The 19067-nt window shown below is 35.7% G+C and overlaps 1 protein-coding gene across 1 annotated transcript in view; it reads left to right on the top strand.

The window, feature by feature from the left end:
- Positions 1-19067, top strand: part of Malrd1 (MAM and LDL receptor class A domain containing 1) — a 617971-nt gene that overhangs the window by 214768 nt on the left and 384136 nt on the right. Inside the window, exons 19-20 of the mRNA XM_038334493.1 lie at positions 110-286; positions 3946-4108. Of these exons, the coding sequence (XP_038190421.1) occupies positions 110-286; positions 3946-4108 (340 nt within the window). The remainder of the gene's footprint in view (positions 1-109; positions 287-3945; positions 4109-19067) is intronic.

The raw sequence follows: 19067 nt of genomic DNA, 5'->3' as shown, positions 1-19067 counted from the left end.
AATATCCCTCATAAAATTACATAATGTAATTAGAAATTTCAATTTTGCAAAACATTTAAGAAAACTACAAGGCACAAAATTTGATGTCTTTGTGTCATTTCTCTTCAAGGTAATTTGCCGATGGACATTCCAAATCCACCAGAACCTTCAGTTCCAGTGACCTTGCCTCCACACAACTGCACAGATGATGAATTTGTCTGTAGGTCTAACGGTCACTGTGTTGGAAAAATCCAGCAATGTGACTTCAGAAATGACTGCCCTGACAAGTCAGATGAATCCTCTTGTGGTAGGTGAATTCCTAATTCCTGCATGTTTTATCCATAAAACTGTTTGAAGGAATTATACCTCTTCTGCATCTACCCCTCACCCAACTATTCCTATATACTCAAGTGAGAAGTAATTAGGAATAGAACAGTATAATAACTTGAAGTAGATGAACTATTTTTAAATTTTCCCTAGGCAAATGCACAAACACACACATACAAACAAAGAGCACTGTAAAAAATACACTGAGTTCATAAGAAGAGTAAATTTAGTACATGTGAGATGTGTCCCTATGTCTTGATAAAATATGGTTCTCATTTATTGGTACCTGACAATTCATACCTCTTAAATGGATCAGTGAGAAAGTATTTAATTTAATATTGAGCTTTGCCGTCAAAGATGCAAATGGAAGAAGCATGCCTGGGAGGTAAAACACAAAGTCAGACAGAACAAATACTTTATGGTATCTTTTCCTTCTGTGCTTTAAGTGACTAGTATGTTAATTTACAACACTGCAGTATTATTGATCAAAGTATTCATAATATTGAGAATTACAAACATACCAGTGACACAAAGCATGGTGTGCCTCATCTATCTTCACCAGTGTGTCAAGAAGCTTAGGCTTTAAGAAGTCTCGTAAAAGCTTTTCACTTAACTCAAAAAAAAATTCACTCATATTCTGCAACTATACAAAAATATACACTAAAACAAGTCATAAATTCAAAACTGATGCACTCCGTAAATAAGATGGCTCTATCTCCTTCAATGTGTCCTGGGACTTATTTATATTATGCATCACAAATTGAAGATAATTAGATGGAAGACGTGGTATTCAGGCTTTCTCATGGGAAGCGACAAAATATATGTAAGCAGTAACGGATCGAAAGGTTTACAAAAACCTAACCTAGCATAATTGAAGCTTTTTTAGAAATAAACGCTGTAGTTTTCAGCTTTGCTATTTTAGTATTGCCCTTTATTAATACATGACAACTTACAGATTATTTAATAATAATAAACAGATGTTTATTCATTTTTGATATCACAGGGTCTTTTTGGTTTGGATACATTAGATTTTCAAATACACTGTATGACCTCCATTGTTTATATCTTTGTAAGATGAAATATCATAATAAACTTATTTATAACTTATAGGTTTAGAATTTCTAATGTGTTTTTAAAAGTTGTGTTATGAACACTTATCATGACACCTGGCATTTAAATATGTTTTCATTCTGATATATATTATTATTGACTGCAGGTGCCATGTCATATAGCATATCTTTACATTCCATCTTTGCTGGTTGATATTTTATGTGAATAATTTTACAAATGAACAGTTCTTATTATTTTGACAATGTAAAGAACGGTTATTGAGTCCTAAGTCTCTTCACAAGATAAATATACACAACATATATTAATATCAGAGCTTAGCACTCAAATGCCATGAATCACTGCACATTTTTAAGAAGGATATTATATACTTATCATCATAATGATAAATATATAAACTAATTTAAAGTTTTCAACTGTGGCATATCATGACTGTTGATGCATTCAGAAAATGAGTCAATGTCATGTTTTCTATAACACACATAAGAATTCATTGAAGTGATTTCATTTTTACTCAAGCAATAGTAATTTTAAAATAAATTGATACATGGACACATTCAGCAAAGAAGGAAAAGAAAAAGGGAGGGAGAGAGAGAATTTAAGAAGAATTTTCACATGAAAATCAATTGCATTCTAATTTTTATAGCATAATAAATCATTACAAGAATCTTAAAATCTTTAAAGGTAGTTAAGACTATATAAACATTGTCATAAATTTCAATGCTTTGAAATCAAATGCTTTTAAACTTGTGCTGACATCTTCAGGGACTAAGCCAAAGTCAAGCAGAATATTGCCATGGACAAAGAAGAGCCAACAGGTCAGAGCTTGAAGGTCAAACAGGCAGCAAAAATGCCAGCTGGGAAGAGATGGGAAACAGACGCTGTAGGAAGTAATGAGCATCTCACCTCATAGAGCGCACTGCTAATATAATCATTCACTCCCATATTTTACTTTCTATGGAGAGTCAAATAAAAATGAACCTCAATTTTTTTTATCTATTTGTTTTTTTTTTAAGAAAGAAAACAAACTATCTGTTTTCATCATACATACCAATCCAAGTTCCTACTCCCTCCCCTCCTCCCAGTCTTTTACATACCCTCCTACTCCACCCCCATCCAATCCTCAGAGAGGGTAAGGCACATTGCTTTGTGGAAGGTCCAAGGCCCTGCCTACTATATCTTGGCTGAGCTAGGTATCCATCCAAAGAGAATAGGTTTCTCCAAATCCAGTACAAGCAGTAGAGATAAATCCTGGTGCCACTGTCAGTGACCCCTCAGTCTGCACCAGCCATGCAACTGTCACCCACATTCAGAGGAACTGGTTTGGTTCTATGTGTTTCTTCCCAGTCTGGTTGGAGTTGGTGAGTTCCTATTAGCTTAGGTAGACTGTTTCAGTGGGTGTATTTTTAAAGATTTTTCTTGTGATTATATAAAACATTGGCCTAAATATTTAAGTAGTGCTTAAAAGTTACAATATGGAAACTCAGAAGATGGTTAAGTTGGTAAAGTGCTTGCTGAGCAAGCACGAGAGCCTGTTTTTGATGTCCAAATCCCACAGAAAATTCAGGTGTGACAGTTTAGCCTTGTAAGCTCAGAGATCCAGAGATAGGAAAGTTAAGATTCACTGAGGCATGCTGGCCAGCTGTCCTTACCTAACTGATAAACGGCAGAACAAATGCAAGATCCTGCCTAAAAAAAGTAAGGTCAGCTCCTGAAAAACAACATCCAAGTGTGATCTTGACATGCACCACAGGAACACACACACACACACACACACACACACACACAGATACATACACACACACAGGCAAACACATACATATATACACACACACAAACACAAACACAGATATATACACACATGAAAACACACACACCACACACACACACACACACACACACACACACACTTTGCAGTATGATTTGGTCCTCCAAGTGTGGGTGACAGTTGTAGAGCAGGGACAGACTATGGGGTTACTGTCAGTGAGACCAATATTTATCTCTACTGCTTGTACTGGCATTTAGAAATATATTCTCTTTGAATGGATATCTTAATCAGCCTAGGTAAAGTGGGGAGGGCCTTGGTCCTGCCTCAAAGCAATGTGCTGGACTTTGCTGATTTCTTATAAAAAGCTTTACCCTCGCCGGGCGGTGGTGGCGCACGCCTTTAATCCCAGCACTCGGGAGGCAGAGGTAGGCGGATCTCTGTGAGTTCGAGGCCAGCCTGGTCTACAAGAGCTAGTTCCAGGACAGGCTCCAAAGCCACAGAGAAACCCTGTCTCGAAAAATCGAAAAAAAAAAAAAAAAAAAAAAAAAAAAAAAAAAAAAAAAAGCTTTACCCTCCCTGAGGAGTGAATGGGAGGAGGGGAGGGAGTGGTAATTGGGATTGGTATGTAACATGAGAAAATATAGTTTTTTTAATATAAATAAAACCCAATCAAAAAACTAACAAACATAAAAGAAATCTAAGACAGGAAAAAGAAAAGGAAAAAAAGTGCTGCAGAGAATAAATCGCCCCTTCCTAACATGTTCATTGTGATTAGCTTTTGTTTTTATCCTGTTTCATTTAAGTTCTGGAGGTTTGTACATTTGAAGAGAGAAACCTATGTAAATGGTACCAGCCAGAGCCTGCAAATTCACTCAATGACGCAAATACATTCAGGTGGGGACTCAGTAATGGGATCAGTATTCACCACGGGGAAGAAAACCACAGACCATCAGTAGATCACACAAAGTAAGTGGCTGCATATTCTCAAAGCATTTCCTAGGAAATATTGCTGTTACCCATCTTATCCTAGATCCGTGTGATTGTAGAGAATAATGTATTGTTCAAGAACAAGAGGTTTGCATATATTCTTTCACACTGTACTAGGGAGAAAAAAAACTTAAAAAAGCAAATGGAACTGGCAAGGTGCCTCAGTGGGTAAACACATTGGCTGCTAACCATGAGGGTCTGAGCTCAATCTCCAGGACACAAATGGTGGAAAGACCAGGTCCCACAAGCTGTGCTCTGACTTCCAAGGATACACCGTTTTATGCAATCATTTATGTACAGACATGCGCATTCGCACACATAGAATCACACACATACACAAATGCACATAGTCAAAAGCAAGGAATGATTCTGAGATCTCCATAGAATCTGGTCATAAACAATCATAAAGTAAAATTATGTAATATTTTAATTTCCCTTCTCTGTGAGAAACAGGAATTTTTTTAACCTATTTTATTTGTTTGCTTGTTGGTTTGGTTTTGCCTCTGCCTATGGTCTTAAATATTCTAGTCAAACACTTATAGCATGAAAATTACTGCTAATTTTTTAAAGTATTGAGGCTGATGAGACATCTCACTCACTAAGAGTGCCGAGGAAGGAGAAACAGGTAGAATTTTGTGACTCCCTGGCCAACCTGGCAGGCCTACTTCCAGGCTAGGGAAGACTCGTCTCAAAAATAAGGTAGATGATGTCTTGAGAAAGGAAACAGAGTTGACCTCTGGCCTCCACACACATATGCACACAGTTGCATGTATAACCTCATACATGCACCTGTTCAAACACAAAATATACATGTACTTGAACATACACATACATAACACACACATGCGCATGCGCAAGATAAAGTAAAATCTACTCATAGTTCTTTTCTTTGAATGCCTTCCACTCTTCTTTTATTCATCCATTTCTTTCTACATCTGCATTTTCTTTTTCAAATAATTTCATTTTATCCCAATTTCTATTTCTCTCCTCTTTCTCATTCTTTGTGTGTTTCATATACATATGAACACAGGCAAATGTCCAGACTTTCTTTATAAACCTATGAACATATTTTATCTAGTATTTTGTAAATTATGTGATTAAATAATTATTTACAACTTAATTTGAATTTTAATTTAGGGACTTTCCATAATTTATTAATCTCTACCCGGTTCTTGGACTTCCAATTAATTTTTCTACAATGATGTTAGCAGTGAGATGGTAAGCAGATATAATGAATACTGTCTGAGAAACATTGTTTTAATGGGGGTTGAAAAAGGAATAAAATGTGAGTCTAGTTCTTATGGGGAAGACCTCAGTGGGGGGAAAAAAAGATGTCAAGCACACCTCATTGAAAGAGGAAATAGAAGGATTAGTAAATGATGGGTGGGCTCTTTCTGCACACAGGACAAATGAAACAGCTCTAGCTGGTGATGCACAGAAAGAGAGGTCTCTCCCAGACAGACAGAGCAAGAGCAAACCAGACGGCAATGTAACCTTTTCTTTATTGTATTCACCTTTAGACCACTCATTCACTGTAATAGTTCTCATTTTTGGAACTATGTGACTATTTCATACCCTTGAAGGCAAACTTTTTGGCTGGTATAGCAGTCATCCTGTCTCTTGGCTTCCTTTTTTTACATATATTACATTTTACAAATTAATATCAACTCAGTGGCTACATGTACAAAGGGAGAACTGTGAAAGAAAGTTGACAGTCCCATGATGACAAAGACTTTGCATTTGCAGTAACCCCAACCCAATTTGTTGGAGAGACCTTAATTTATTCTAAGACAGTATAACTTTTCATCTATGCTTTTATTAGCCACTGGTTAGTTCATATTTGTAAAATAGTATGTTCTCATAGTCTATAATCATATCTTCATTTTAAAAAATATTAATTTTTCTTAACAAATGAAGAATCCGTTTCCTCAATTCTCCTGCTTCTCTTCCCCATATTCCTGGTATGATTTCATTTGAATTTGTTTTTTATGTGTTTTGTTTTATATGGGAGGTACAGGTTCTCACTTGTAGTTTGGGGCATTCTGAAATTTTCTGTAAAGACTAGGCTGACCACAAGTCACAGAAATCCACCTGCCTTTGCCTCCTGAGTGCTAGAATTACAGGTTGTATGCCATATCTGGTGATTGAATTTAATCATTATATAGTTCAGCAATATTGTGTCTTATTGCAAGCTATGGCTGGATACAAAATGATTTATGAATTTTTATTTACATTGAAATTAATAATTGCCTCATCTTTTACTTTCTTAGCGTGTTTTACCTAATTACTCTTCTAAGTATGTAACTCATCTTTCAGCCCCTTTGTTTTCTAGAAAGGCTGTCACTGCAGCCCTTTGCCAGACTCTCATCTGAATTCCCTCTGACCTGCCACATAATTCTTCTTCTAGGCTCTATCTCCATCTACCACAGAAGTACAAAATCTAGGCTCTCAACACTGTGACTTCCTGTCTTTGACTAAGCCTGCACTTCCTATATTATCAGGCATCTTTATGTTCCTTTATTGTTTGTGTATCTCCTTAAATATTAGGGATTTTTCACATATGATCCCCTTTGGATATCTAGTAATGTTAATGTGTAAGAAGTTAAAAGTTAACTAGAGAACTGAACCAGACTCTGACATGGAACGCTTAACTGTTAACTGATAGATTCATACATGCTAGTACATGTCTCCATAGTGATTTTTAAGACATTATTTTTCATCCTAGCCTATCAAGTCTGATTGATAAATAGAATGATAGAGATTTAGTTAAAATAATATTTGGTGTCAATAGCAGGAGGAGGATCCACAGCAATGTATACTTCCTAATTTAAATGGTTAAATGTGTCTTTCCCTAATGTTTTATTCCTCACATACTATACTTAATAAAAAAACAGATCTTTCCCATCTTAAAATTATATGTGTGTACATTTATTCTGGCTTTTTTGAATTTGGGCCTTTATACAGCAGTCAGAATCTATCATACTATTTGAAATATTAATTTGACCTTGGAAGAAAGAGTCCTTACAATTTAAAAAACAGAAGAGGAGTAAACAATTTGACTTAGGAAGCATATAAAATTTTTCAAATTCACCAACAGTTCAATTCACCAATAGTGATGAACGTATTTTTCTCTCTTAGCGGCCCTTTCCTGATATCCAGTTTCTATTATACTCTGTTGTTTTCAGCTATCATTTTCTTGTTTTCTATGAAGCTTTTCCATTCATTGCCTCTTTATATTTCATCTTAATCATTATTTTAGTTGAGCTTTTCCTGTGTCATTTTGTTGCTTCTCATCATTTGTTTTGGTCTTTTTTCCTATAGTCCAGTAGAAAATGTCTGTGTTCTTTTATGCTCTACAAGTGTGGCTAGTGTCCCCAGTCCGCAAGTGCCCTCTTCTTCCTTTTCTCAGTCTGGTTTCAGAGAACTCTTGCAGAACTCAATAGAAGGAACCTTGTTTATGTTACAGTTGCTACAGTTGAGGATGGAAAGATCCCTCAGCATCTACGACTGCTGCTTCAAGAAAACGTTCCTCCTCCCTGATCATATTGATCAAAGTGCTTTTAGATTCAAGGGAAGTCACCAAGTTAGCATCTTGACATTTTCTGTGGGTTCAAGTTTGCCCTTGTTTCCTGAGCTCTTTCATGGTTTTCCTTCTAGTAAATGATTTGTTTACCTTCATTTGACTTAAATGATAACAGCATAGCTGTCCGTAGTTTACAGAGTGACACACAACAGTAATGTGTTGTTTTAAACACTTTCATTAGTTAGCAAGCAATGAATTGAAATGTCCATATACTAAATGGGCTGCTTCTGACTTAAAAGTCAGCAGAATATCCTAGAAACTTCTCTTGTGTGTATAAAGAAACTCTGTGAAGTTATGAAAGTCAATTTCTACAAAGAAAAATAAGGACTTGATTAGAGCTGTCCCTGGAAGTAAAGTGTAAATGAAATACATCAATATATTCTATAAGGCAGCAGCTGGTTTCTGTCTATCCCTACCCTCATACTTCCAATAAGCTAGAAAATCCTGGAGGAGTCCCAGGGACTACATTTCCCAATCTGTTGCATTGTTTTTCGACTGTCTGGCCCGCAGTAATTCTCCACAAGGAGATAAAGCACAAAATTAAATTCATTTTAAATAAGAACACTTAACAGATGTTGTTAAATTTCTATACCCACATGACAATGAGCCTTGAAGAAGGCAATGGCCCACATGGCTCCTGCATATCTCTCTGCCTTTCTTCAGGTTTCATCCTCAGCCAAGGGAGCCTGTCTCCCCCATTCTATGCTGCATAGTAAGCTTCAAGCTCCAATTTTCAAATTTTGTTTATAATTGAAGGGTAGCTTTGCCCATTCAGAAAATGTGCCCCTTTCTCTCCTTCCTATAGCATGTGACTCTAGAAAGACAAAGTCAGTTTTCAAAGCCATCTTCTCTAAAGAATTTTCAAGACCCGTATTGAGAATTTAAATAAATTGTGCCAATTATCCTCCCTTACAACCTGCTCCTCAAGCTCTACCCACGGCAAAGATCACTTCTGGTCCAGTGCAGAAAAGATCATTTTCAGGCAAGTGCAAGAAGAAAAAGTCATGCTCATATATTTCAAAATATTCTTTCACTTTAAACATTTAATGAGGCAATAAAAAGTCTAGATAATTCATGCTATGAGAGGAATATATAGGGAATTTTCACCATGTATTGGAATCCTAGACAAGGTCTAGAAGTGAGTGTTTTTCCACATGAAAATAAAATGGCAGGCTTAATAGACTGATATTTCAAAGTGAATTTTGCTTTTTAAAAATATACAGACAATTTGTACATCTGAAATGAATTCTGTGTTGTAAAATTACAGGTGCAGTCTTATTTTTCATTTGTTTTCAGTAGCATGTCACCATTTGATACAACTAGTTCATTTGTTTTGGATGCTTTTGACAGTCATTGCCTTTTTTAAGGCTAAGCCTAAAAAGCAGGAAGTTGATGAGGGTACTCATCCTGCATACAGCTTAACAGCTGGCAAGATGCCTCCCAAGACTGCAACAAGGAAGAAAGAAAGGCCTATCTTAGCTATAATTCAACACAGTAATAAAATTGACTTAAAGCACCTGAAATTTGCCTATTTTCTTTAAATTGGGGTTAGGCAAAATCTCATTTTCCTCCTACAGTATGAAAAAAGAGAACATTGGGAAGAAAAGTTATCTTATTATTTTTGAGAGGGTAAAATAATGTGGTGAGGAGGAGAAGGAAGAAGAGGAGAATGGCAAGGACAAGGGAAAGCAAAGGCAGAAGAAGAATAAGAGGGGGACATAGGAAAGAGGAGGGAGTGGTGGCAGGCAATATGGCATGAATCTGTACCTTTAATTTTGTAGAAACTACTAGGGGCTTTGTCTGGAAGCTTTATCATCAGATGAATTTGTTTAGAAATTACTATTCGTTTAAGAGTGAAGCATGACACTGACCCTATGCAGGACTTGACTGTCACCTAATTCCATGGAGTGTGAACATGCTTGGAATGGTGTGGATCTGAATGCGGTGTGGAATGATTTCTCCCAGCTTGTGATTTCCTCTGATCGCAGAACCCTGCTCTCTGACCCACACGATCAACAGTCAGTATGATAGCTCAGGAAGTGTTACTATAATTATATATATATATATATATATATATATATATATATATATATATACACACACATACATACATATATATATATATATATGTATGTCATGGTCATAGGCAAAATTAAGTTCTTCATGCTTCGTTATATAGAATGATGTTTGATAAAAACAAAAAATAACTAGTGCTTTCCAGGTTGATGATTTTTAAATATGCTCCAGAAATCATAGAGAAATTTCTGAAATTATCAAGGCCTTTAAAATAAATGTATGTATTTTCATACATATTAATATAGTTTATGTGTATGTGAAATATTGCTATTTATAATTTTGCAGATATATACATTAAAATAGATGAAACACATGCACACATGTACACCCACATATGTATAAGATTATATTTAAGTATAGATTTTAAAGAATTTATATCAACATTAAGAATAATGGTTAAATATCAGTCTTTAGAAACAGTATTACAGCAAAAAAAGTGTATAAATATTTCAAGTGTTAATTGGCCGAAGTGATTTTTGAACTGTTTGATACTTGTTGGCAAGTAGCATTCCTGCTAATTACTGAAGGACTGGATGAGAAGTCTAGCTACACTTTTAAAACAGTAGGGAATAAATGCCTTTCTGTTAGACTGTCCTGAGGTTACCTTCTTGTCCTAGGGTTTTCATTGCTGTGAAGAGACACCATGACCATGACAACCCTTATCGAGAAAACATGTAATTGAGTTAACTTGCTTACAGTTTCAAAAGTTCAGTCCATCATCACTATGCTGAGGAGCATGGAGGCAGCAGGAAGTTGACTATCACATTGAGGGAAACTTGAGCAAAAGAGACTTCAAAGTCCAATCTACAGTGACGCACTTCCTCCAACAAGGTCACACCCTCCCTTTGGGAGCCATTGTCTTTCAATCCACCATAGTTCTTATTGTTATACTTTCATATGTGTTTGCCTTGTGTAATTAAGTAAGTTAAGTTACATATTTTCATTTAATTCAGAAATATTTTTTATTGAGGGGTAGGTTTTTACAAAGCTAACTTCAGTGCTTTAAAGTGCTGTAATTTAAGAGTTTATACAATATTTAAAATTATAATATATACTGAGAGGGAGATTTGCCAGCTTATTTACTAAATAAGATAAAAGTTTAAGAATATGTTAATAAGAAGATTATAGAATCGTTCTGTTACCAGAGACCATGCCCTCTTTTGAATATTCACTAAAATTGATTTTTAAACAATTTCAATTCCATTCAAAAATCAAAATATATTTTTATTATGTAATTTTTTGAAATGAAGTAAATATATTCAATTCCTGTAGTCAATATAGTTGAACAGATATAGAAGAAAACCATCTCCCCCAGTATTAGAAACATAGATTCAACTTAATTCTGTTTTTGAGATAAGATTTTAATTATACTAATCATTTGTAGATAGCACCAATGTTGTTTTCTAACAATGATTGAGAAATCAGTGAGTTGCTCAAAACAGCGAATTTTCCTGTTCAGTACTCCCACGGGTCATCTTGTTTAGGCCGATGCTTTCTTTCTGTTCCTTTAAAAGACCTGTTCTGAAAATATCTACTCTAGGTCCACTGTGTATGTAGGGCGGGTGTCATGGACAGCGGTGAGTGCCCCTTGCTATCTTTTGCCTACATGTGCTTACTCTCCCTAGAGGACACTGCTATGCTTGGTTGTATGTCTACATTTAATAACTCACAGCTTTCATTGATAACAAAAATTGATACACAATTTTTTCCTTTGTTGGTATATAATAAGGTTACAAAATAATTGTCTTAAATTTTGTGTTTTCATACATGCATCTGATGTACTTTGCTCCAGACTTCTCTTGTCCCTTCTTAACAGATAGTACTTATTTTCCTTTTTGCTTGATATTTTTGTAAATAAATATTTTATGTTAGCAAGAAAACAATAACTGCTCATCCTTTTGAGTCTGGCTTGCCTTATTTAATATGACAATCTCTGTTTACAACCATTTTTATACAAAAGATGACTTCATTCTTTGTTATAACCAAAAAAATGTATACCACATTTTCTTTAGGCCATCATCTGTTGATGGACATTTAAGATTATTCTGTGTCCTAGACTTTAGGCATGGACTTGTGATATACATGAATGTGCACATATCTCTGAGGTATGCTGGTTTGGCTTCCTTTGGTAATTTCCTGCCCAGGGGTGGGGCAGCTTAATCTCCTGTTTTTAGATTTTTGAGGAAACTTGAGCAGGTTATTATGTTCTCATCAGCAGTGTGTTAAGTTCTTTTCCATCAAACTCATTATCCTAATCCTTATCCATGTTTGTTGTTTGTTTTCTATGTGATAGCCTTTCTGAGTGGAATAAGATTGAATATCAATGTAGTTTAGTTTTGAATTTCTCTCATGGCTAATTCCAATTACTCAGAACAATGCCATGAATAATATCATATGATAACTTTTTGGACTGTTTTCTCTTACATATTTGTGAGTTTATATGTTGAGGACCAGAGCTGTACATGCTATAGTACATGTATGGTGTTCAGAGAAAGAACTGTGGGAGTGGTTTTCTCATTGGGTAAAGGGAATTGAACTCAGGGCATCGAACTTGGCAGAAGTCCCTTTCCCCACTGAGTCATCTCATAAGTCCTTCCTTGTTTACAGTTTTTTTTTTTTGGTTTTTCGAGACAGGGTCCTTGTTTACATTTTTAATTGTCATATTGATAAAATAATAATTGCCTTTTAGCAATTCATTTAAACATAGGAAACATAAGAAAATGGCATCTAATATCATCTACCACCATTACCTAAGCATTGTATATGTATGTACATGTGTTTTTAATATTTTGTACCTATTATTTTAATAAACTTTTAATTTCACACAAAATTTTGAGTGAATAATTTACTAATACTTTTGTTGAGTCAACAGTATTCACTCAAATGACTATGCCATAACTCAGTAAATCATGCCTATACTATTTTACTGATGAGTAGCCTTGGAGATTTTAACCTGCTTCATTGCATAATATATAACTTTATCCACATAGACGTGTCATAATATAAACTGAGAGAATTAAAAAAAGAGTTGCATTTTTATACTAATGGCAATTGGTTAAATTTTAGTACTTTTGGTTTATAAACACTTACATGTTAACCCCTGCTCTTTTCCCAAGAGCAAAAACAGTGTTTACTTTTCTATCTTAATGCAAGTACTGAGACTCTAATATTTTCTATATTTTCCAAATTGATTTGATTGTGTTTTTGCATTTCTGACAGTAGATATCTCCAAACTTTTGTCTTTAATCTTTGTCTAGTTCTCTGTCCTTTATTTCTTATTTGTGTTCTGTGCTTGATTTCAAATTCAAAGGAGACAAATGGCTTCTTTTCCATTCTTCAGACTTTATGTTTTGTTTATTTATTTTTGTATTTACAAAACTCTATGTATATTTATTTATATTTGTATGCATGTATGGTTGAGAGACAGTATTTCATGTTTATCAGAATGGCCTCAATCTTTCTGTGCAGTGAGGCTGACCTTGAACTCCTGATCCACTTACCTGTACTTCCAAAGTTCTGGGATTACAGGCTTATTCCACCATTCCTGGCTCTGTCCTTCTTATTGTAGAGTTTAAGTTAGAATGCTGCTAATGATAGACTCTTGGAATGGGAGGTTTTTGTTTTCAGCTATCTTGTTGCGTAAAAGAGTACAGCAAGGTGAGGAGAGTGTCATTTACCAATAGTATCCACAGCTGATAGGGAAGAAGCTTTAGTAGGTACTTGAGGCATATTTAGGACTATGAATACAGCACCCCAACGAGAACCCTGAAATGGCTCATAAATTTTCTTGTTTTTTGCTTGTTTTTTTATTGTTCAATATGAGACCATGTTTTGACATCATTATGGTAGAAATCTCAACAATTGCATCAGTAAAGTCCCTTTCAGGTCTATCTGATAAGGAATTGACTTTTTCAGGTACTGAATTCTATCCAGAAGCAGGAGGACTGTGTCTGAGATCCTGGCAAATAATGCCCTGCTGCTTGTACTATACACTTCACATCCAATGTACTGACTTACATTTAATCATAATAGGAAGGGTCTCAAAAGAGAAATTCACGGGAAGGAATACCTTCTTTCTTACATGAAAAGCTAAAAGCTATCATTGTAGGGAAAAAAGTAATTGTAACTCTTGTTTCTGATGCTGGCAACACCAGAAACGATATGATGGAAGTAGAATATACTGTGAAAAATAATAGAGATGGATGAAGTCTAAGCAAAGCTAACATGAACAGTCCTCCAAATATTACAGCTCAAAACACTTGTTTGTTTAAGAATTAAGACAGATGAATAGAGTTAATTTGTGAGTGATAACAGGGAGGTTGATTTTTGCTATAATCTGTATACAGAGATGACATGATATACTGTAATGTTTAGAGGAAGTTTGAGGTACAGTATGGAGGAGAGGCAACAATTCATGTGGCACAATTTAGATTAATATAAATGGTTTAATTTTTATTGTTTTTATTGAGCTATATATTTTTCTCCCTTTCCCTCCCCTTCCCAATTAGAGGAAGATGCAAGACTTCTGCCTTACCTTTTTTGGGTTGATTTGATCAGTTGTCTTCCTGGCTTGCTGTCCAACTGCAGTTAACATTCAACATCTTAGATAAGCTTGCTTTAATGGACTCATTTTTCACTTGTCCTTGTTGGTTTGGTTTTAGTTTCCATGAGAACCTTTATACAAACATTAGTTACCTGTTTTATGTTTCCAATTACCAAGGATTACCATATAAGTGGGTTTTCAAAAATGATGCCCTTTTAAAATAAACTCATCATGCTTCATTTAAACTTCTCTGTTGATTCTGGGGAATTAAAGTATATTGAAGAAAAGTTAACAGTACAGTACACACAAAGCCCAGTAGATACACTGTGCTCTTTCATAGGCGAGAAAGCATGTCTGCTTCCTCCTTACAGCTGTGTATTCAGTCAAATAGGAGCTGCAAAGAACAAAGCACTTTCTCCGTAGCACAGCAGTGCTTGTGTGAATGTGATGATTGTGTTTTGAATAGTAAAGAGATATTTATCCACAGGATGATGTAGTTTAATGAAAACATCTACATATCTCTGATATTAGGAACATAAATTGTTCCTGAGAGTTATATGGTATTCAAATTAAACCATAAACCAGGAGTATGGGTAGTTTGCATTTAGTAATGCTACCTGGTACACTCCCGTTCTCCTAAGTAGTGTTACATTAATCTTAGAGAATCTATCTTCTCTAGTCATAATGAAATGCAAAATAAAGCATCGTGTTCGCCACCTCCCCACTCTCTCTCAGGGACTTTCCGTGGATGTTATCACACAGAAGTTGTGCTCTTCAAATATTCCTTGGTATCCACAAAAAGCTCTTTTATGTCAGTTATCCAATGGGACAGATAAGACCTAAGTCAGTTTGAAACTCTGTATTTTCTTCTGCTTTTGTTGATGGAGCGGCGGGGCTGCGTCCCACCACCTGGCTAGCTTTACCCAAAATAATTACATGGAAACTGTATTTTTTTAAACATTGTCTGGCCCATTAGTTTCAGCCTCTTATTTGTTGATTCCCACATCTTGTTTTAACCCATAATTAGTAATCTGTGTAGCACCATGAGGGGTGGCTTACCAGGAGAGATCTTAGCCTGCGTCCATCTCAGAAAGGAGAGGCATGGTGACTGCTATGGCGACTGCCTGAGCCATCTGCCTCACTGCCTTCTACCCAGCATTCTGTTCTGTTTACTCTGCCTACCTAATTTTCTGTCCTATTGGGCCAAGCAGTTTCTTTATTAATTAACCAATGAAAGTCCTCCATCATGCTTTAAAAACTAAATGACCAAATGACGGAAGGCGGAGGTTAGTGATATATATTAACTTGTATTCTATATCCAAAGACAAGTATATCTGCATGGACTAACACTATAACATTTATTAAAATATTTTACAAACAGAGATTATATTGAGTATGTTTGTAAAATAAGAAAGCAGTCCTCCTAAGCCTGGTGGTCCAGAGCTATAATACCAGCTACTCAGAAGTCTAAAGTAGGGTGATATAATATCAATACCTACCTGGGCTATAGACTAAATTCAAAGCCAGTCCATTTAACTTCATGAGACCCATGAAAAGGCAATCTGAAAATCTCTCATTCATGTATTTTAATAAATCAAGAAGGCTTCTTTCCAAGGTTTTTGTTTGGCATCCTAAATTTTGTATTTCTAGTTTTACTTCAGTTTGTGTTTTCTTTTTTTCTTGTTTGTTTGTTTGAGACAGGGGTTCTCTGTATCTTTGGAGCCTGTTCTGGAACTAGCTCTTGTAGATCAGGTTGGTCACGAACTCACAAAGATATTCCTGCTTCTGCCTCTCAAGTGCTGGGATTAAAGGTGTGCGCCACTCCAACCACCGCCTGGCAGTTTGTGTGTTCTTTAGTGATTCTATATCTACTTTCATGTCATGAAATTCTTTCCATGTTTCCCATTGTTTCTTAGTTTTTCATTAAGGCATTTTATACCCTTCTTTAGGCCCTTGAACATATTTATAATTGATGTTCTGTAGCCCTTATTTTTGCTCAGTTAAATTGCATTTTTCAGCACTAATTACAATAAGGTTACTAGATTCTGAAGGAGGCAAATAGTCTTTACAATTTGTGTCTTTGTTTTTGTGTTGGGATCTAGGCATCTGGAGTTAACGATAATTGGGGTGTTTCTTGGTGTCAATATCCCACATGCTCTTTTCTTAGTTGACTGGATGGTCTGTATGGACCATGGTGGAGACTGTTTCTTCAGGCTATCCAGTGGCACAGAGGAATGGAGTTGTGCTAGGAGAAAATTTGGAAAGGACAGAACAGAGTCTGCACCAAGATTTGGAGTTCACAGGGAATAGAAGTAAGACAGGAGGAAGGGCTCCTGCAAGCAGGATGCTACAGGACCAACTGAGGGCTAAACAGAATGTTTTCATCAAACCTTTTACCTCAACTCTTAGGGTGACAGAAAGACTCCAGTGGTATGGTGTATTTCAGAGACAGAGGTATGGATGTACATTAGAATTTGCAGAGCCTGTGGTAGCATGCAAAAGACCCTTATAGGTTTAAGACAAACAAAGTTTCTGCATTGACTCCAGTGGTATGGTGTATTTCAGAGACAGAGGTATGGATGTACATTAGAATTTGCAGAGCCTGTGGTAGCATGCAAAAGACCCTTATAGGTTTAAGACAAACAAAGTTTCTGCATTGAGAGTGGGTAGTAGACACATGGTCCTACCCCTAAGAAAAAGTTTTCTACAACTGATGCCCATTTGATATTGGCAATGGGAAAGAAATTTTCTGTAATGAAATCTCATTTGGTGTATCAACCACACTTCAGGGAAGGCTCTATGCCCAGAAACAATGGTCAATAGAAAACAAACTCAGTGGTATTTTTGTGAACTTTTTTCAATTTGCTTTTTTTTGCTTTGTTTTGACAGTTTTGTTGTTTTTGTTGTCTTGCTTGTTTGTCTTGATTTTTATGATTTTTTGCATATATATATATATATATATATATATATTACTCAACTAGAGAGAAAAAGAACAAAGTTGGCTATGTAGAGAGGTGGTGAGGATCTGGGAAAATTGGAGCAGAAAACATCAAATTATATTTATTATTTTTCAAAACAAATAAAATTTTATATTTCTTTGAAATTAAAAATGGCTGGACATAGTGCTCAGCAAGTGACCAGTTGCAACGAACTCCAGATGTGTCTGTAGTGTAGAGATATTACAGTAGTTCCATTGCTGCAGTCACTGTTTCCTATGAAACATGTAACAATAAATGACAATAGAAAAAAATAAATTATCTTAATACTTAAATCCATATTTAATGTCAACTTCATGGAATAACTGAACAAGCAAAAAGTGGGAAATTAACCTAGTGGTTTCTGCAAGCAGAATAAAAGCAGATAAAGGATCAAGTTGTTGTCTTAGAAATGGAATGGTTCTGCAAAGTCCTTACCAATGAGATCCGACAGCATTTACAGGAAAATAAAGCACAAATAACAATTGCATTTCCCATAGCTCAGTCCATTCATCATTGCAACGTAGCTTATTATTACAGGGTATGCTATTGCAGCCAAGCTCCATGACTTTGAGGAACCTGTATGTAGGTTGCATGTATATGTCTGTTGGTCCAGTTTCTGGGACCCATGCTAAATCATGGCTTCCCCCAGAAACTTCTCACAACAATGAATGGAATAAGATACCTGTAGAAAATTGAGGGCAGTTTCTGTTTATGAATGGTCTCTGATGTATATGTAGATACTGTTCTCCAATATTGTCCTCCTGGGGTAAAAGAAATGATAGAGAGTAACAATTACTAAATATTACCTGTTTTCATATAAAATCCTAGAAATGAAGTGACACTACTTGAGAGTTGACTATATGTTAGAATTTGTATGGTTCCTTTCATCTGTAATCACAGTATATCAATCCAATTAATTTTTCAGTGATATTATTCTTGATTGACAGTCAAACACAAAAAGATCCAAACCCAAAAGGGTATCATCGTTGATATTTTCTTTGGTGAAGTGGGAGTTACAGTCTTTATATCTGGTTCTTGTTGATGTTAAAGTCTGCTCTTTAACACATTCCTGCATTTTATTGTGGGTTTCGTTTTCTGAAAGCCAAACTTTTGGAAGATTTATAGTATGCCTGAATTGCAGTTAACTAATTGTGTCTCCAAAGGAAAAGAGTTTAGGTAAAGATAGAAACGGTAGGATGGAGAACAAACAGTATCTATGAAATATCCAATGGCCCCCAGTTCCTTGCCTGCTTTTTTCTTCACATCCATATCTCTCTTTTTGTTCATAGAATTTCATCTTGCTGCTGTAGGCTAATGAGACAAGCTCATCGTTTTAGACCAATGGCTGGAGTATTTGTTATCTCCACCCCAAACCCAGTTTTCTCTTCTGATTTGTTTTTAGTGGGTAGGATACATTATGTATCCAATGGGGGCCTAGAGCCTGAGAGATCCTCCCTTTCTCAGTCCCTGAGATTGGCATCATCAAGTCCAATTTTGTAATGGTTCTTATCTATGCCATAGAGTTACTCACAGACTTAGTTAAAACACCATGAAGTTTCTTATTAAATAAGTCTGGGTTGGACCAAGGGATTCACATTTTGTACCGCAGGTGAGCTTTCTACTAGTGGAGAGGGGACTTCTTTTTTAAAGAAGAATTTCTTGCATGAGGCCTTTATTTATATCACTCTCAACCCCTTTTCCTTTCCAAACGAACTCCTCTAATTTGCCCATACCTTCTCCACACCTGAATCTATTTAG

Source organism: Arvicola amphibius, chromosome 6 (genome assembly GCF_903992535.2).
Source record: "Arvicola amphibius chromosome 6, mArvAmp1.2, whole genome shotgun sequence".
Taxonomy (NCBI): domain Eukaryota; kingdom Metazoa; phylum Chordata; class Mammalia; order Rodentia; family Cricetidae; genus Arvicola; species Arvicola amphibius.
The sequence above is the reverse complement of the archived record's forward strand: the minus strand, read 5'-3'. Positions and strand labels throughout refer to the sequence as shown.